At 48.5% G+C, this 21,368-nt stretch overlaps 1 protein-coding gene across 1 annotated transcript in view; it reads left to right on the top strand.

The window, feature by feature from the left end:
- The window catches only part of TIMM44 (translocase of inner mitochondrial membrane 44), a 750,397-nt gene that overhangs the window by 139,565 nt on the left and 589,464 nt on the right, over positions 1-21,368 (top strand). The window contains 1 exon segment of the mRNA XM_040322529.1: positions 18,027-18,131. Coding sequence (XP_040178463.1) covers positions 18,027-18,131 — 105 coding nt within the window.

Genomic DNA, 21,368 nt, shown 5'->3' with positions numbered 1-21,368 from the left:
ATCACCCACCTTCACAGTTCAGATTGCACACTGCTTGTAGAGTTCACCCCGCCCATTTGGTGGGACTTATTTGATCACTGTTTAGTTTTTTTTATTGTTTGTTTTTTGGTTGTTGCCCTATCCCTCCATACCCACACAGCGCAGTTATTATCATTCATTTCATTCACTTCCCCCTCTTGGTTCACCTCTTCCCCCATGATTTTGGACTCTGGTGCTCTCGGTTCTTCAGGAACCTTCCTTTTTGGAAACCAAGAGATTCTTCTCTTGACACTATCTCGGAAGGTGGCATTTTTAGTGGCCTTTACTCCTGTCAGAAGGGTTTTTGAGTTTGCGGTCTTGCCTTGCAAGTCGCCATGCTTGATCCTCCATTAGGATTACGTGGTAGTGGTTTTGGCCTTTCTCCTGAATGAGGACTTTGTTCTTCCATCCTTTTGTCCTCGGCCGGCACATCCTAAGGTGGTAGCGTTTCCTACTTTAGATGTGGTGTACCTGCCTGCTACAGCTCCGTTTCAGAGATCTGACGCTCCTTTTGTGTCGGGGTCTGGTCCACAAAAGGGCCTGGCGGTCTTGTCGACTACCATTTCTCGGTGGATCAGGCAGGCTGTCATGCAGACCTATGCTCTTAGAGGGCGGGCGCCCCTTTTCCGGTCACAGCACTTTCGACCAGGGCAATCGGTGCTTCCTGGGTTTTCCGACATTATGCGTCTGTCTCACAGGTGTGCGGGGCGGCGACTTAGTAGTCCGTTCACACTTTTTCCAGATTTTGCATGGTTGCTGTGAGTGCATCTTCTGATGCTTCTTTCGGGCGCTAGGTTTTGCAGGCGGCTGTTTACTGTTGCACCTCCTCTGTTGAGGAGCTCTGCTTGTTTTGGGGTGAAGTTAAAATTGGTTTTACCGATACTGTTCCCACCCCTCGTTTTTGACACTGCTTGGGGAGGTCCCACTTGTCAAGATTTTAAGGAGCTGTCAGTCCATGGACGATAAGAGAAAATAGGATTTTTTTGTACTTGCCGTAAAATCCTTTTCTCTGACGTCCATGGACGGACACCGCACCCACCCCTCCTTTTTAGGTTTGTACTGCTTGTTGCGAACTGAAGCTGTATACTGCAGGGAGGAGGGTTATGTCTGGAGGGGCTGTTCAACTCTGTTAACCACTTAAGACCCGGACCATTATGCAGGTTAAGGACCTTGCCCCTTTCTGCGATTTCGGCACTGCGTCGCTTTAACAGACAATTGCGCGGTCGTGCGACATGGCCCCCCAAACAAAATTGGCATCCTTTTTTTTTTCCCCCAAAAATAGAGCTTTCTTTTGGTGGTATTTGATCACCTCTGCGTTTTTTATTTTTTGCGCTATAAACAAAAATAGAGCGTCAATTTTGAAAAAAAATGCAATACTTTTTGCTATAATAAATATCCCCCAAAAATAAAAAAATATTATTTTTTTCCTCCGTTTAGGCCGATACGTATTCTTCTTCCTACTTTTGGTAAAAAAAATCACAATAAGCGTTTATCGATTGGTTTGCGCAAAATTTATAGTCTTTACAAAATAGGGGATAGTTTTAATTGATTTTTTATTAATAATTTTTTTTTTTTTACTACTAATGGCGGCGATGAGCGTTTTTTTTTTTTTAAATATCCCTGACTGCGACATTGTCGGACACATCGGACAATTTTGATACATTTTTGGGACCATTGTCATTTTCACAGCTAAAAGTGCTATAAAAATGCATTGTTTACTGTGAAAATGGCAATTGCAGTTTAGGAGTTAACCACTAGGGGGCGCTGTAGGGGTTCATTGTGACCTCATATGTGTTTCTAACTGTAGGGGGGCGGGGCTGGACGTGTGATGTCACTGATCGTCTTTCCCTATATCAGCGAACAGACGATCAATGACACTGCCACAACGAAGAACAAGGAAGGTGTTTACACACACCTCTCCCAGATTCTTCAGCTCCGGTGACCGATCGTGGGAGACTGACGGTGATCGGGTACCGCGGTCATGGAGCTTCGCTCGCGACCCCACGGCTGGGCTTAGAGACACGTACGTGATTGTGCCATTTTGCCGATGTATATCGGCGTGAAGGGGTCCTTAAGTGGTTGAAGTAACATGTATTATCTAACATGTTTCTGCCTAGTCCTCTCCGGTAAACAGGGAACATAACCCACTTGTCAAGATTTAAGGAGCGGTGTCCTTTCATGGACGTCAGAGAAAAGGATTTTACTGTGAGTACAAAAAATCCTATTTTTCCCACAAATGGAGCTTTCTTTTGGTGGTATTAGATCACCTCTGCGTTTTTCTGCGCTATAAACAAAAATAGAGCGACAATTTTGAAAAAAATCTATATTTTTTTTTACTTTTTTGCTATAAGAAATATCCCCAAAAATCTATAAAAAAAAAAACGATTTCTCTTTCGTTCATTGACGGACACAGCAATTTAAATCTTGATGTTGGGGTTATATCACCACCTTCAGGAGAGGAACATGTAAAAACAGCAAAACTGCACAGTACCGCCCAGGAGGAGGTCCTACTGGCTATAACCCCTCTCACTGCATCCAACAGCTCAGTTATTTTTTCTGCCTAGTGTAGAAGGACCTGGCTCCCAGTGGGAACCATTGGTCCTGGGTATTTTTGTCTTTTTTTAATTTATTTTTTTGATTCCTATCAACAGCCGGGCTGGGTGACAGGCTGGATAATATAGAGCCTGGTAGTCTCCCCAGCCCGGCCATTGAGAGTGAGCAGGCCCTAGCTATGCGCTGGGTTGGCCACGACATTACCTTTCTGAGTGAGTAACTTTTGTATAGCGCTACAAATGCAAACTAAATCGCCTCAAGGTGCTTATTCCATCCAGTGTCGTACTGATCCTTCAGAAGAGGTGGGTCTTAAGTTTTTTTTTTTCCCTGAAGGCCGATGTTTTTCTTCCATGCGGATGTTTGTAGGAAGAGTGTTCCATAGCCCTGGTCCTTGGACTGCGAATCTTCGTTCTCCCTTCGTTTTGTAGTGGGACTTGGGGATGTGGAGGAGGTTTTGGTTAGTTGATCGGAGAGTGCGATTGGGGGTGTAGTGTTTTATTTTCTCGCATAAATATTGGGGAGCCTTTCCTTGTGTGCATTTGTGGATGAGGGAGAGGGTCTTGAATGTAATCTGATCCTTTATAGTTAGCCAATGTAGGGTCCTCAGGGATGGGGTGATTGGTTCCCAGGGTTTTTTCCCCGTTATCAATCTGGCTGCCGTATTCTGGACGACTTGAAGGCGCGAGATCTGGTATTTAGGTAGTCCTAAGTAGAGGGAGTTTGCGTAGTCGAGAATTGATGATTGTTCCGACTTCTACCGCTGTATCCTCTTCCGGGATGAAGGGGATGAGTCTGCTCAGTAGGCGGAGAAGGTAGTGGGATCCGCCGACTACTGATCCTATTTGTGCATCCATCGACATCTCTGAATCAAGTAAAGGGGGAGGGTGGGAATGGAGGAATAGTTGCGGAGGCTAATTCCAGAATAGACCCGACCAATTGAAATATGGATCTCGGTACTGATAAGTCAAGGTAAACAGTGATGAGTAAAAAAGATATAATTTTATTAAATTAAAATGTTGCATTAAAACAATAATGTACATCAAAAGATTGGTCGATTCTTGACTAGTTTAGCGGGGTGTCCGCTTCCTCAGGAGAACCAATCTAAGGAACAATAATGCAATGAGAAAAATAAAACACACATAATACAGTTCAGCAATAAATTAAATGCATAACAATTGAAATTTTACTCAATGTGTAACGAAGCAGACGCAGAGCCAAGTGCCCAGGTGATTATCCCCCCACGGCGGACCTGGGGGGATGGTGCGTTGATCTCTAAATAAATGGCATACACTAGGTTAGGAGGGGCCCAGTACGTGAATACATTAAGGGTAGAAAGGGGAAAGGAAGGATAGGGAAGGAACAAAGGGGAGGAAGGGGAAAGGAAGGATAGGGAAGGAACAAAGGGGAGGAAGAGGGGAAGGAGGGGCAAAAGGGCAAGGAAAGGGGGGGGATATGGATGAGGAGAGAAGGGATCATGAAGGAAGGAAAGGACATCTCTGAATCAAAGGTGATTTCTGAGGCTTTTGACTTTGGTGCTTGGGGTGATGTGTCCAAGGATGGTGGGTGGTGTCCATGAGGTCCTAGCTTTAGACTTTCGCTTTGCGCGGAGGAGAAGTTCTGTTTTGGATCCATTGAGTTTGAGGGAGCTCTCGGTCATCCAATCATCGATCAATGCGAGACATTTTTCTAATCTGTGATATTGGTCGTTTTTTTGGTGATGCAAAAGTAAAGTTGGGTGTCATCAATGTAGGAGTGGTAGCACAGCTCCTGTTCGCTGATGATTTTGAGGAGTGGGCGGAGGTAGATGTTGAAAAGCACGAGTGACGGGAGATCCTTAAGGGACTCCTCAAGACAGTGCGTGTTTCCGAGGTGAAAGGTCCTAAGTTTCACTGTCTGGGAACGATTTCCTAGGAAGGATGCGAACCAGGGTACTTCTTTAAGACAAATGAGTAGAGTTTTGTGATCTACAGTGTCGAATGCTGCAGTGAGGTCCAGCAGCACCAGGAGACATGATTCTCCGTCATCTGCTGCTTCGAGGGCGTCATCCCATATTTTGAGAAGTGCAGTTTCTGTGCCATGGCCTTGCGGAAGCCTGATTGTAGTGGGTCCAGGAGTTTGTGAGTGTCTAAATGCAGTTGTAGCTATTGTACTACTGCTTTCTCAATAATCTTGGAGATGGTCTTAAGATTTTTTTTAGGATGGGTTTGATTATGCCTTGTTTTGGGAAGATCAGAACAATATCTTCTTTGGTTTCAGTGGTGTTTATTAAAGAATTTTCAAGTTTACAAAATTATACGTTACATTCACAAAATTTGTTTAACATCATGACAGTAACCTCGCAGGAGCAGCATACTGCGGTCCAAGTGGCAAAAACAGACATTATAAGGCACAACCTCAGGGGCAGGCCCTGCAATTAACAAACTTGGCAAGTTCGAATTAGCGTCCTCTGGGGTCAAATATCCCCCGGGACAAGCACCGCCCCTGCAGGGACCCTCCCGACACTAGGGCCCCCCCCACCCAAATGAGTAGGGGAGAGGAGCAAATCCCCCAGGCCGAGCAGGCCCAGAGCCCGTCGGGGCAAACCTAACAGCAAACCATTATAACATTACTTACTAGATTATTAGGTAAGAAAAAGAGTAGATGGACAAGCAAGAAACAAAGGAAAGTCGAGCGGAAGAAAATAGAGTACCTGAGAGAAAGGGAGGGGGGGGGGTCTCGGTCCTGCACCCGTAAGGCTGACCAGGGATAAACTAAGGTGTGAGCCTGCTAGGGTCATTAGTAAGGTACGAAATCCATGGGTCCCACACTTTATTAAATAATTCCATTTTATCTTGTGACAATGCTGATAACCGTTCATTTAGCATCAACCAGGTAAGTTTACGTTTGAACTGGTCAAATGGGAGGGCTGCGGTCTTCCAATTCCTAGCTATTGTTATCCTTGTGGAAATAAATATGAAGGAGATTAGTTGTCTAGTGGATTTTGAAGTATCCGCCACTCTGCTCCCCAGTAATGCTTGTTCTGTTTTACGCAAATTGACCTGCGTGAGCGAGTAAAGAGAGTTATAGATCCTGATCCAGAATCGTTTAACCTTTGTGCACGTCCACCAAATATGATGGGCAGTGCCTCTCTGGCCACATCCCCTAAAGCACAGGGGGGATGCACCCGAAACAAAGGTAACCAGCTTAGTAGGCACCATATACCACCGGAAGAGGACTTTATAATTTGCCTCAATTATGGAAGTGTTGATGAGAGATCGAGATGCTGTTGTGGCAATTGAGTGCCATTCTGCTAGGTCCAGGTCTATCTGCAGGTCTGTTTCCCATTGGGTCATATAAGCCAGCTTTCTCGAATCCCCCATCAGCAGCATGTAAACCGAGGATATATGGCCCTTCATCTTATCATACTGTCTACACAACTGTTCCATTGGTGTGAGCGATTGCAAGTCACTCTTACGGGCCAAGGTCTGTACATAGTGTGCAATCTGAGTATATCTATAACTTTCTCTAGGAGGCATAGCATATTTACCCTTCATTACCTGTGCTGTAAACATTCCCTTACAGTCATATAAGTCGGCTATACGCAGCAGACCCTTATTGGTCCACCACTCAAATACAATATCTTCTTTGAACGATTGATTTACAAGAGGTGTTATGGTGGGTGCCAAAATATCGGTACATTCTTTCAAGAGTTTTGTAGAAATTATGTCATCTGGTGATGTGCTGTCTCAGAGGCTTCCGATGATGTTTTTGGTGGTGGCGATGGTGATTGGAATCGACGAAAATTTTGTCGCTTTGTATCCAGGGGTGGTGGCGAGCTATATGCTCCGGAGCACAAGTATGACCGGGCAATTGCTGTCCCGACAGCCACCTCGTACCGCTCGGGTGTTGGGTCTGTCCACGCAATGCGTCCTGCAGTCCCCACAGGATGGGTATGGTCCCACTTGTCTCTTTTCCCTCATCCTCATGCTTGGGTCTGCTGTGTGACTGACCGGGGGTCCTCCGGGGGGGGGGGCCTCTGAGTCCGGACAGGGGGCTTTGCTGTGTATGGGGTCCGCTCGAGCCTTGGGGGTGGTGGTTTTGTGAGGTACATTTTGTGGGACACCGCCGTGTGGTCGCGGCCATTTTTCTACAATTTCAGTCAGAGAAGTCCGGAGCCATCAAGCGTGCTGGGGGATTTCCTTCTGGAACGGCGCAAATCACACAGAGCACCTTGTGAGGGAGAGCGGACGGCAGCACAGCGCAGTACCTGGGTCTGGGTGGTGAGTCCTACGGAGAGCCCCTCAGTCTGCTGCAGCTAGGAGGGTGGACTTTTTAGTGGCTTGCCTTCGGTCCCTAAGGGGTGTCAGGCGAGTGTGGGTCAGCATGGCGTCAGAAGCTGGTGCTTCTTCCCCAGAGATACCTGTAGTGGCAACCAGTTCTTCTGCGGTGCCTATAGACGCTTTGTCGGTGGTCCTGGAGTCTTTTGTTGCCAGGGTGGGAGCAGCGTGTGGGCATAAGGGGGGTAAAAACGCCCCCTCCACCCACTGTCTTCTGGGGAAAGCTCTGATTCACACACAGGCCTTGTTGTGGCAACCAACCCCTGTTCTGAAGTTTCAGAGGATGTGGACCAGGACCGTTCGGACAGTGAGGATTATTCAGTGTCCGGGTCAGCACAGACAAGGGCGCTTGTAGGAACGCTTATCACAGCAGTGCGGGATACCTAAAAATGGAGGATACGGGGGGGGGGGGCCATCTACAGAAGTCGGTCCCTTTTGGGTCTCGCAAGCCGACCCTCATGGCTAAGGTGTTTCCCTACCTGACCTATTTAAAAAAAAATTATCTAAAAAGAATGGGAACTCCAGCAGCGGGTCTTTTCGGTCCCTAAACGCATGGCAGTACGTTACCCATTTGAGGAGAATTTCCTGAAAAGATGGTCATCTCCCCCGATTGTGGACCCCCTGTATCCAGGTTAAATAAGGTAACCACGATTCCGGTGGAGGGGACCCCTGCTTTTAAGGACCCTGCCAATAGGAGGGCCAAGGCGGTTGCCCGGTCCATGTTTACGGTGATGGGTTCAGCATTGCAGCCAGTGTAGGCTATGGCCCTGGTGTCCCAGACGCTTACTAAATGGGCAAAATTGTTGCACCGTGAGTTGGAAAAGCAACAGGCCTCCCCGATCTGCGTGGAACTGGCAGAACAACAGTTGGTGCATGGCCTTAAGTATGTCTGCAATGCGGCCTTAGATATGGCCACCTTGCTTTCTAGAGCCTCAGTATCTGCTGTGGCGATAAGTCGTCTGATTTTGCTAAAATGCTGGTCTGCAGACCAGGCATCTAAGAATACTCTGGCGAATTTGCCTTTCCAGGGGGAGAGGCTCTTTGGAGCCTTGCTGGATGACATTATTAAAAATGTTACTGGGGTAAGAGTACGTTGCTCCCATAATCCAGAAAAGGCAAGGAGCCACGCCATAGGCCAGGGCCCTCCTTTTCCGCTCAGAAGCATTTTTTCCCTCTGCCTGGGTCGGCAGGTAAGCGTTCCCAGACCGACAAGATGTCCGCTGAGGTACAGAAGCATCCCTGGTTTCGCAAGCCAAACAAGCCTGCGAACAAATCTACGACAGCATAAAGGTTTGCCCCCACCCGACTCTTGGGCGGGGGGTCGCCTTCGGGTGTTGGGAGCTCGATGGACCTCCCTGCTTTCAGACATTCTGAGACCTGCTTCTGCCTCAGAATTGGAGGAGGATGTGGCGATCGCCAGTCAGACTCTTCGGAATTCAGTTGGGTTGTGAACCTCCAGAAGTCGGTGTTGGTACCGACTCAACGCCTGGAGTACCTGGGCATTATTCTGGACACCTCAGAGGCGAGAGAATTTCTCCCTTCCGACAAACTGCAGACACTTCGGGCTACGGTGAAGCTGTTGGCGTCCCGCAAGTGGTCAGTGCTGCACTTCTGCATGCGAGTCCTGGGCCCAGGGCCGGCCTTAGGCCTTTAGGCGCCCTGTGCGAGAAAGCTTTACAGCGCCCCTTGATAACCACGCCCCTTGATAACCACGCCCCTTGGTAACCACACCCATTTCTCCAATACCAGCTCCATTTAAAGCCTTCCATTCCGTTAAAGGGGTGGTTCCCCTAAAAATAAACTTTTGACATTGCATTTGCTATAATTAGCTAGAATCGGCTGGTTTTATGTTCAAAATACCTCCGTACGTAGCGTTTGGTATATTCGTTCCCACCGCCACTTCCGGGTACAATGCTGGCGGTGGGCGTTCCTTATTGATGGACAGGCATCCGACCGACGCATCCATCGCGTCACGAGATGCCGAAAGAAGCCGAACGTCGGTGCGCATGCGCCGTATAGAGCCGCACCGACGTTCGGCTTCTTTCGGCATCTCGTGACGCGATGGATGCGTCGGTCGGATGCCTGTCCATCAATTAGGAACGCCCACCGCCAGCATCGTACCCGGAAGTGGCGGTGGGAACGAATATACCAAACGCTACGTACGGAGGTATTTTTTACATAAAACCAGCCGATTCTAACTGTAATTATTATAGCAAATGCAATGTCAAAAGTTTATTTTTAGGGGAACCACCGCTTTAAGTTCCCAACAAAAAGATTACAAGCTATGATAAAAATACAACTTTTATTCACATGGTATAATAACGCCACCTATACTGCAAATCACACTCTATAATAACGCCACATATACTGTATATCACACTCTATAAAAAACGCCACATATACTGTATATCACACGGTATAATAACGCCACTTATAAAGTAAATCACACGGTATAATAACACGCTATAATAACGCCACATATAAAGTAAATCACACTACCTGTAAATTTACTATCCAATATCAAACATAATTACAATAAAGTATTTTTTAACATTTGCATTTACAGTTCCTTTAAGAAACACCCTATTTTAAAAAAGAAAATACAAAACAGACATTAAAGCGGAGGTTCACCCTCAAAATGAACTTTCCAGCATCCTTAAAGCGGAAGTAAACCCATCAATTTAACAGTTTGAAAAAGCAGTTACATTCCTGGCATGCCGGGAATGCTAACTGTCACATTGGTTGTGCTCTCAACCAAACTGTCAAACCATCCAATGGCTGGTGTCATAACTGATCACATGTGCAGCATCATGGCAGTTGAAGATTAAACAGAGGCCAAGACGCGCCTTAGCAGCCGTCAATCAACTCCTCTTCGCTTAGAAACGCCCATTCCCCGCAGGATTCCCCACTCTGAGCCGGAAAACAAGGGCTCATATAACGATAAGTACAAGTAAAAAAAAAAAAAAAAAAAACAGCATACTGCAGATGTTAGCAGTATGCTACAGCTAATGTCAAAAAGTGGATTTTTGGGTGAACCTCCGCTTTAAGCAGTACACTGCACTTATAAAAAAAAGAATTTACTTACAGAAAAAAACAGAAAAAATCTGCTGCCTGCTTCTGTGGATCTTTGCCCTCTTTTGTCTTCTCAGTGCGCATGGCATATGAGCTCCTCATAGCAAGGCAAGGACAGCCGCCATGCCGTCTTTCCGACAGAATCCGCCTGTGGCCTGCCAGGTGTACCCAGAGCATTTGGCCCCCGGGGCGGATCCTATATCTGCCCCCCCCCCCCATAAAATGTAAAAACACCCCACTGTGCCCCCTGCATCCTTCTATATCTCTGTCACTACTGTGTACCCCCTCTCCACAACTGCACCAATGGACCTCTCTACATTACACAGCACCCTTCACCTCTGGACCCCTTTACATTACACAGCCCCCTGCACCTCTGGACCCCTTTACATTACACAGCACCTCTGGGCCCCTTTACATTACACAGCACCCTGCACCTCTGGGCCCCTTTACATTACACAGCACCCTGCAACTCTGGACCCCATTACATTACACAGCACCCTGCACCAATTGACTCCTTTATATTACACAGCACCCTGCACCTCTGGGCCCCTTTACATTACACAGCACCCTGCACCTCTGGGCCCCTTTACATTACACAGCACCCTGCATCTCTGGGCCCCTTTACATTACACAGCACTCTGGACCCCTTTACACTACACAGCACCTTGCACCTCTGGCCCCTTTACATTATACAGCACCCTGCACCTCTGGACCCCATTACATTACACCACCCCCTGCACCTCTGGACCCCATTACATTACACCACCCCCTGCACCTCTGGACCCCTTTTACATTACACAGCACCTCTTGGCCCCATTACATTACAAAGCCCCCTGCACTTCTGGACCCCTTTACATTACATAGCACCTCCTGGATGGACCCCTTTACATTACACAGCACATTGCACCACTGGGCCCCTTACATTACACAGCACCCCATAGCTCTGGACCCCTTTACATTACACAGCACCCTGCATCTCTGGACCCCTTTACATTACACAGCACCCTGCACCTCTGGATCCCTTTACACTACACAGCACCTTGCACCTCTGGGCCCCTTACATTACACAGCACCCTGCACCTCTGGGCCCCTTACATTACACAGCACCCTGCACCTCTGGGCCCCTTTACATTACACAGCACCCCGTTACATTACACAGCACCCTGCACCTCTGGACCCCTTTACACTACACAGCACCTTACACCACTGGGCCCCTTACATTACACAGCACCCTGCACCTCTGGGCCCCTTACATTACACAGCACCCCGCAGCTCTGAACCCCTTTAAATTACACAGCACCCTGCACCACTGGACCCCTTTACATTACACAGCACCCTGCACCACTGGACCCCTTTACATTACACAGCCCCAGACACCTGTATGTAACATAGACACCCCCCTAACAGTTCTGGACCCCCTGCATGTTACGCAGACCCCCGCACAGTGCATACCCCCTCCCCCTAAAATACAGATCTCTCCTTACAATACAGAACCCCCTCTACAATACAGATTTACCCCTACAATACAGAACCCCCCCTACAATAGACCACCCCTACAGTGCAGACCCCCCTACAATAAAGAACCCCCCCCCACAATACAGAACACCCCCCTACAATAGACCACCCCTACAATAAAGAAACCCCCCCACAATACAGAAAACACCCCCCCCCCACAATACAGATCAACCCCTAAAGTGCAGACACCCCCAACAATAAAGAACCCCCCCCACACACACACTACAGAAAACACCCCCCCCCTTACAATACAGATCAACCCCTACAATAAAGAACCCCCCCCCCCTAAAATACAGACGACCCCCCCTTCAGACCTGTAAAGCAAGCAGGCTCAGATAACCTGCTTGCCGTGTGCTGCACACACAGCACAGTACAGTATAGGCAAGGGGCAGGCTGCTTCACTGCTCGCCTGCGTGACTGAGACAGTCACAGGCAGCCGAGACTCAGACCCGCGGAGCTGCCTAAGGAGAAGGGGGATCACCGCCGCCAGGTCCCGGGTGTGCCGACGGCTCGCTGGGATGCGGCTTGCACGGCACCCCCCCTGCAAAGCCAGGCACCCGGCACCACGCCATGCCACCCGGCAAGGTCCTCTTCAGTCGCGGGGGGGGGGGGGCGCCGGCCTGACACCCCCAGTGTGCGGCACGCCCCCCCGCCCACTACTTAATATGCAGGCGAATTAAAAAATCTGTGTGGTCGCCAGGCGCCCATGTTATGGCGCCCTGTGCGATCGCACTGTCCGCACACCGCAAAGGCCGGCCCTGCCTGGGCCTCATGGTAGCCACTTTTGAAGTGTTACCGTATGCTCAATTCCACACTTGAGTCTTGCAAAAGGAGATCCTGTCCAAATGGGACAAATCTCAGTTGTCTCTGGGTTGTCAAATTTGGGTGAGCCAGCCAGTCAGGGATTCCCTGATCTGGTGGCGGAGGTCTCCAGCCCTTCGGTCCGGGAAGTCGTTCCTTCCTTTTCATTGGACGGTGGTCGCGCCATTGGATCAGTGTGCCGTCTGTCACAGGAGGCGGGACATTGTTACTGCGGTCTGTGCAGTTCAGCTCCGTAACACATGGAGATCGCGGAGGAGAGGACTGGGGTGCTCCAGAACAACACCCCCGTAATGGGCGGCACCAGTGCACCGTCCGTGCCCTGCTCCATTTTCGGCTCCATTATCGCATATTTTTCGCCAGTGTGCCAAAAATACAATTTGTGGGCGATATGTTTCGGCAGCCGAAATTTCGGTGCTTCCCTAGTATTTACAGGCAGAAACAAAATGTTTTACTATCCAAAGTTAAAGAAGTTGTAAAGGAAAACATTTTTTTGCTTAAAATTCTTTAGATCCGCGTAACCTATATGATTTACGATACGCCGCTGCAAGTTTTTGAGGCAAGTGCTTTATTCAGAAAGCACTTGCCTCTAAAGTTGCGGCGGCGTATCGTAAATCCCCCGGCGGAATTCAAATTCCGCGGCTAGGGGGCGTATAAAATTAAAATCAGGCGCGTCCCCGCGCCGATTGAACAGCGCATGCGCTGTCCGCAAATTTTCCCAGCGTGCATTGCTCCAAATGACGTCGCTAGGACGTCATTGGTTTCGACATTAACGTAAATTACGTTCGGCCGTATTCGCGAACGACTTACGCAAACAACGTAAACATTTTAAAACTCGGCGCGGGAACGACGGCCATACTTAACATGGGATACGCCGCACTTACCCCTCCTATAGCCGCGGTAACTTTCCGCCGGAAAAAGCCGAACGCAAACGACGTAAAAAAAAAGCGCCGGGCGGTCGTTTCTGAATCAGCGTAAATGCTCATTTGCATATTCGACGCGTAAAAGATACGGAAGCGCCACCAACGGCCGGCCTGGAATTCAGCCTAAGTCACTTACACCTGTCGGATCTTAGGCATATCTATGCGTAACCTGATTCTATGAATCAGACGCATAGATACGACGTCCGGACTCGGAGATACGACGGCGTATCTACTTTCTGAATCTGGCCCAATGTCTGCAAGGTAGACAGACAGAATAGTGTAATGATTCTGTTAAGGCGAGTAAATACCTGTTAAATTCCTTCATCTATATCACCTCCGGCCTCCTAGTTTCTGTTCTCTCATTCGCTTCCTGGTTTGTGGCGCTCGTTCATGTAAGAACTAGATTTCCCAGTATACATTGCGGCACGCCCAGTAATTCACACCTCCTTGAAGTCTCTAACACGCAGAGCGTCCTGCCGCACAGATGTAGTTCCCAGTGAGCACGTCACTGACCACCGCAGTAAAGGTGGGTGGGGGGTCTGTTCTGAGGGGGGGACTATAGTGACACAATTTTTTTTTGCACCGGGTGTCACCAACCCTAGTGACGCCACTGCAGTGGGGAATATGTGGCTATTACAGTGGGGGGGGGAGGGAAGATGTGGATATTGCAGTTGGGGGGGGGTGGATATTATGATCCGAAAAATGATCTGATCCGTGACTCTGATCCGAGGAACGATCCGAACCGTGAGTTTTTTGATCCGTTTTACCCCTACCTAGGAGTAGAAAACTGGAAGGCAGATTATCTCCGCTGCTAGCAGATCTGCCCGGGGGAATGGTCCCTACACCCAGGGGTTGGCTACTGAAGCCAGGGTGTTAAAGGACTGTGGCATCTCGGGACCAGTGAATACTAGAAAAGCTGTCACTAGGAAGATCTATCATAAGGTATGGAAGACTTGTATTGCTTGGTGTTGGAGCTGCACGATTCTGGCCAAAATGAGAATCACGATTTTTTTGCTTAGAATGAAGATCACGATTCTCTCACGATTCTCACGGCGTAAAATCTTTTACATTTATACAAAAAAAAAAAAAAATGGGCTAACTTTACTGGCTATTTTTTTTATTTAAATTCATTAAAGTAATTTTTTCCAAAAAAATTGCATTTAAAAAGACTGCTGCGCAAACATAAAATATTGCAACAACCGCCATTTTATTCTCTAGGGTCTCTACTAAAAATATATGTAATGTTTGGGGGTTCTAAGTAATTTTCTAGCAAAAAAAAAAAAAAGATTTTAACTTGAAAAGAGCTGTCAAAAAAAGGTTTGGTGTTTAAGTGGTTAAATGTTCCCTAATTTACATACAGAAGTTTATTCCTTTGAAGTGATACAATGTTTAGACTTAACTTTCCACTGATAAAGAATGTTTTTAAAACTTGGCAGGCTGCCCAGACTGACTTTTGGCTGAGAGTAGAGAGGAAATTCTTTGCATACCAAAGTGCAGAGAGAAAATTATTTTCATGTCAAAGATCGTGAAGCCCTGTGTCAAGAATTGCAACGAAAAAAGATCGCAATAACGATTCTTGACGATTAATCGTACAGCTCTACTTGGTGTGATCGCATACTAGCACGTTTTGAGAAACTTGCCTTAGAATGAAGCCCTTCCAGCACCATGATGTTACAGCTGAGTCGGCTAACATCTTCCCCAATCTTCCTTCCGAGTTTGTGGCTCCGGCTGCATGACCCGCGGTTTCTGGCACGTGCTCTGAAGGTCTGTAAGCCAGACCTTCAGAGCGCATGCGCCACTGATGTCATTGGCTGCATTCACTCTGAATATCTCCTACAGAGTTTACTGCCAATTTTAAAGAATCCCTGTCCCTCGAGTGCTACTGAGTGTAACTCTGTGGATAAACCCAAGTCATAAGTGTTATTGCTAATATTGTGAACTGTGGTGACGGCATAAAGCATTAGTTGCTTGGTTAAAGTGGAGTTCCACCTAAAAGTGGAACTTCAACTGCTGGTGACCCCCTGACATGCCTCATTTGGCATGTCATTTTTTTGGGGGGGGGGGGGGGGGAGCGGGTATCCTGTTTTTACAGGCACCCAGCTCCCACTTCCTCCCCTGGTGCCACTGCGCTGGCAGGAAGATCACCTTGCCCTTCGCCCCCCCTGCAATCTTTTGGGACACATCACAAATCCCAGAAGATTGCTCGGCCATGCGCAGAGCAACTGTAAAGCCACAGCCAGGCTCCCACAGTTGCAATGCAGGCGCTGCGGATAGGAGAGGGAGAGGAGCAAGGCTTTGTTCCCCCGCATTGCTGGACTGTGGGACAGTGAGTGTCTGATTATTAGAAGTTAGCAGCTACAGTACACTTTTTGTAGCTGCTGACTTTTAAATAGGTGGAACACCGCTTTAAAAAAACCTTGATAACCGCTTTGTCTGCTGATACTTTATTGTGGTCCTGTAAACCTGAAAAATCTTTGTGCTGGGAGTGTCATTGTTGCGTATCCGTGACAGCATAGTGTGAGTTGACCAGCCAGTTGTCACGAGTTGGTGAGAGGGCAGTAATCTGACCCCGTGTTTGTCACAGAAATCTGACCCCGTGTTTGTGAAGGAATTTTTTTTTTTTTTTTAACTATAGTTTTTGTATGTAAAGGGTAATTGCGATGCTGCCTTAAATAAAAAAATTAAAAGGAAGAATGTTATGCTGCAGTCAAATAAAAGACTCCCTCCAGACATGGTTCTGGCCAGCTCAGTAGATTGCTTTAAGAAAGGCCTGGATTCTTTCCTAAATGTACAGAATATAACTGAGTACTGACATTTAGGCCCCATGCACACGAGACGCAGATGCAAACTCATCTAAACACACGTTTTGAAACGCAAAAAAAGGAGTTTAAAACGCCCGTTTTTGCCACGAATTTCACAGCGTTTTACCGCGCTTGCGTTTATAAGCGTTTGGTTAAACATCTTAAGACCCTCCCTAAGCTCAAAAAACAGTATTTAACCATTTCAGCCATTTTGTGAGACCAGAGAGAGTAGCAGCTGAGTGAGCAGCAGTGTACGTGTATTTAGCGTGTCACTTGCCACGTCACCTGCCTCAAGTTGTGAATTATCCACTTGCCACGTCACCTGGCCGCGCCACCTGCCACAAGTTGTGGATTGTCCACTGGCCACGTCACCTGCCACAAGTTGTGGATTGTCCAATTGCCATGTCACCTGGCCACGTCACCTGGCCACGTCACCTGCCACAATTTGTGGATTGTCCACTGGCCACGTCACCTGCCACATCAACTGGCCATGTCACCTGCCACAAGTTGTGGATTGTCCACTTGCCACAAGTGGATTATCCACTTGCCAAATCACCTGGCCATGTCACCTGCCACAAGTTGTGGATTGTCCACTGGCCACGTCACCAGGCCACGTCACCTGCCATGTCACCTGGCACAAGTTGTGGATTGTCCACTTGCCACGTCACCTGCCACGTCACCTGACCACGACACCTGCCACAAGTTGTGGATTGTCCACTTGCCACGTCACCTGCCACAAGTGGATTATCCACTTGCCAAATCACCTGGCCACAAGTTGTGGATTGTCACCTGGCCACGTCACCTGGCACAAGTTGTGGATTGTCCACTGGCCACGTCACCTGCCACAAGTTGTGGATTGTCCACTGGCCACGTCACCTGGCCACGTCACCTGCCACGTCAACTGGCCACGACACCTGCCACAAGTTGTGGATTGTCCACTTGCCATGTCACCTGCCACAAGTTGTGGATTATCCACTTGCCAAATCACCTGGCCACGTCACCTGCCACAAGTTGTGGATTGTCCACTTGCCACGTCACCTGCCACAAGTTACGGATTGTCCACTTGCCACGTCACCTGGCCACGTCAACTGCCACGTCACCTGTTTACATCACCTGGCACGTCACCTGCCACAAGTTGTGGATTGTTCACTTGCCACATCACCTGGCACGTCACTTGCCACGTCACCTGCCACAAGTTGTGGATTGTCCACTTGCCACATCACCAGGCCATGTCACCTGGCCACATCACCTGTCACGTCACCTGGCCATGTCACCTGCCACAAGTTGTGGATTGTCCACAATGCAATGCAAGCAATTACATCTTTTCATGTGTTTTTTTTATGGTTTTTCATCATTTGCCATAATTTTTGAGATTTCAAATGTAAAAAAATAGGTCACCTTTAAAAACGCCTATAAACGAAATCGCGGCAAAATGCCAGTACCGCGTTTTGCCGCGATTTGCATCTGAAACACGAAAACTTTTGCATCTGAACCCATTTTTTTGCTTCTGAAAAACAAGCATAAACGAGCATAAACGCAACTGCGGAAAAACACAGAAAAACTTGACTGTGTGCATGGACACATAGGATAACATTGAATGTGTTCAGGGGCAGTTGAAAAAGCTGTCCAAATGCCTCTGAACATGTGTTTACCAGCGTCTCGTGTGCATGGGGCCTTATAGGTAAAGTTGATCCAGGGTAAATCCGATTGCCTCTCGGGGGATCAGGAAGGAATTTTTTCCCCTGTTGTAGCAAATTGGATCATGCTCTGCTGTTTTTTTTTTTTTTTTTGCCTTCCTCTGGATCAACTGTGGGTATGGAGTTGGGTGTATGGGATTGTATTGTGTTTTTTATTTTGTTTGTTTGTTTATTTTTATTTTTATTTTTTTGTGGTTGAACTGGATGGACTTGTGTCTTTTTTTCAACCTGACTAACTAACTATGTAAAAGAATACATTTGATGAAATATGTTATGGAAATGTGGCTAACACTGCTCTTGCTATTATTCTAGGTATGGATGCCCACTGCAAAAAAGCTTGCAAATTTCTGGCACGTTGTACCTTACAGCAGTAATTTCACTACTCTGATGTATTTTCCTGCTCTACAGCTTAAACAGGTAAAGTGACACACAGAAGCAAGAAAAATAATACACAAACCCATTTGAACTTTGCCATAGTAAGACTGTATTTCATTCAATCCTATCTATAACGTTGTAGCCAATTCATACACTCCTGCTTTACATCCTCAGTGCACATTCCCCTCTCTCTGATTTTCTTATCAGTGCTGCATTAACTGATTTTCTTATCAGTGCTGCATTAACTGATTTTCTTATCAGTGCTGCATTAACCTTAGGCCTCTTTCACACGGACGGATAGAATGGTGCTTTTAGCTGCAGATTTTACCGCAGCTAGAAGAAGCACACAATGCTTTTCTATGACATCAATCACACACTACGGTTACCTGCGGTTTTGTTCCCCGTGGTTTTGTGCAGATAGAAAAAATAGATCTCAATGCGTCCAGCTGCGAAATCCCGCAGCTATCGGCACATAACCGCAGTGCACTGTGTCATCTGCGTTTGGTATGTATCTTGAGGGGGAACTCCACGCCAAATTTCAAATAAAAAAACAGCATCGGTTCCCCCTACAGGAGCATACCAGGCCCTTGGATCTGCTATGGATTTTAGGGAGACATCCCGTACGCCAAAAAAATGGCGTGGGGTTTGGCGTTCCCCCAAAATCCATACCAGACTCGTATCCGGGCAGCAGCCCGGCCAGTCAGGAAAGGGGTGGGGACGAGCGAGCGCCCCCCCCTCCTTAACCGTGCCAGGCCGCATGCCCTTAACATGGGGGGATAGGTGCTTTGGGGCAGGGGGGTGCCCTGTGGCCCCCCACCCCAAAGCACCTGTCCCCATGTTGATGAGGACAGGGCCTCTTCCCGACAACCCTGGTCGTTGGTTGTCGGGGTCTGCGGGAGGGGAGCTTATCGGAATCCGGGAGCCTCCTTTAATAAGGGGGCCCCCAGATCCCGGCCCCCCACCCTAGGTGAATGAGTATGGGGTAATTTATTAGTCGGCTCCGGTGCCCCCCCCCTCTTCTTTAGCTCTTTTACGAGGGGGGGCGGCTTCTTCGATGTCTTCTGTTGGGGTGTGCAGGTCTTCACCGCCGTCTGGTTCTCTTCCACCGGGGTGGGGGGGGCGCTTTCTTCTTTAGCTCTTTTACAGCGGCCCCCTCCCGGGCTTCTTCTTCGGCGGGGGGGGGGGGGGTGTGCAGGTCTTCACCGCCGTCTGGTTCTCTTCCGCCGGGGGGGCACTTTCTTTAGCTTTTTTACAGCGGCCCCCCTCCCGGGCTACGTCTTCGGCGGGGGGTGCCCGGGCTTCTGTCGCCTTCTGCCTTCTCCTTCTCTTCTCCTTCTTCCTCGATGTTGACACGCCGCTTCCTCCCGCCGCTTCCTCCCGCTGTAATGCCGTGTGCGCGGCCCCCAACCGATTTATATAGGCCTCTTAAAACATCACAGTCCCATCATGCTCCGTGCACCTGGAGCATGATGGGACTGTGAGGTCATAAGAGGCCTATATAAATCGGTTGGGGGCCACGCACATGGCATTACAGCGGGAGGAAGCGACGTGTCAACATCGGAGAAGGCGACAGAAGCCCGGGCACCCCCGCCGAAGACGTCGAAGGAAAAGTCTTGGAGGGGGGCCGCTGTAAAGGAGCTAAAGAAGAAAGTGCCCCCCCCCCCCCCGGCGGAAGAGAACGGACAGCGGTAAAGACCTGCGCATCCCCCCCCCCGCCGAAGACGTCGAAGGAGAAGCCCGTGAGGGGGCCGCTGTAAAAGAGCTAAAGAAGAAAGCCCCCCCCCCGGCGGAAGAGAACCAGACTGCGGTGAAGACCTGCACACCCCCCCCCCCAGAAGACATCGTAGAAGCAGCCCCCCCTCGTAAAAGAGCTAAAGAAGAGAGGGGGGGCACCGGAGCTGACAAATTACTTTAATAACCCTGTGTAGTGTTTTTTTTTTTACATTTACTTTTCCTCCAGGTGAATGGGTAGGGGTACAATGTACCCCATACTCATTCACCTAGGGTGGGGGGCCGGGATCTGGGGGCCCCCTTATTAAAGGAGGCTCCCGGATTTCGATAAGCTCCCCTCCCGCAGACCCCAACAACCAACGGCCAGGGTTGTCGGGAAGAGGCCATGTCCTCATCAACATTTCCTGACCGGCCGGGCTGCTGCTCGGATACGTGTCTGGTATGGATTTTGGGCGTATGGGGTGTCTCCCTAAAATACATAGCAGATCCAAGGGCCTGGTATGCTCCTGTAGGAGGAACCCATGCCTGTTTTTTAATTGAAATTTGGCGTGGAGTTCCCCCTCAAGATTCATACCAAACTCAGTGCTTGGTATTTGCAGGGATCCAATTCGGATTTCCGTTCAATATCGTGCCGCGGCTAAACGCAACCGCAGCTAAGAGCACTGTACAAATGCAGCTGATCGCTGTGCCTGGAGTCTTGAATTCCAGCAAAACATAAACATGCTTTTATCTGTGGCAAAACAGCCGCCCGTGTGAAAGGCGCCTTACCCAGTGTCTCATTGCAGATACCTTTTTGTGTACTATGAGATGTTTGCTCGGTAGCGGGGTGTGTGTGACCCCTTGGATGGGTTCACCACACACTGAATTTATACAGACTGGCAGTCGAAGACGGTTGAAAACAAAGTTCTTGGTTTATTTTTCCATCTTGCTGGAAAACAATTGCAAGCATCCAAACGGCATAAACAAAATCAAACATAAAATAAACCCTAGCCACTCTGGGCGTCTACCTTCCACACAGGAACCTATCTATGGAGTCTGACTCAGCCTAGCGCTGGGCCGACAGCACAAACAATAGTCTCTTGATTTTTATCACACAGAAAAATCAATGGTCTCCTCACCTCCTCAGGAGACTTTCAGTACGCTGCTCTCCTACTCACAAAGCCTTAGGAATGATGCAGCAAATTAGTGGTAATCCTTTGGACTACTTATAGAGGCCTTAATTGCCTCATTCTGAACAGCTGAAGTTTTTCAACGGCCCTTAGCCTTTCTCTGGCTACGTTTGTAGCCGACGCCCGATAACCATCTGTGTATCGTCTAAACAAGGCAGAAATGTATGTCCCATCAGTGACAACACCCACAGATTTACCTGACTTCCTGTCACATACCCCCCCTCTTGGGTTGGGACACAGGTTGCCAGGCAGGCATGCACTCGGGACAACCCATCTGCATTCCCCATTTTAGCACCGGGGCGATGCGTTACCAGTTCAAGCTTTTTAATTTTCTTCTGAAGCTCAGCTATCATGCTCTGTTTACTGTCCAGAACGGACT

Source organism: Rana temporaria, chromosome 1 (genome assembly GCF_905171775.1).
Source record: "Rana temporaria chromosome 1, aRanTem1.1, whole genome shotgun sequence".
In the NCBI taxonomy this organism is placed as follows: Eukaryota; Metazoa; Chordata; class Amphibia; order Anura; family Ranidae; genus Rana; species Rana temporaria.
Note: the sequence above shows the minus strand (reverse complement) of the source record. Positions and strands in the feature narration are given on the sequence as shown.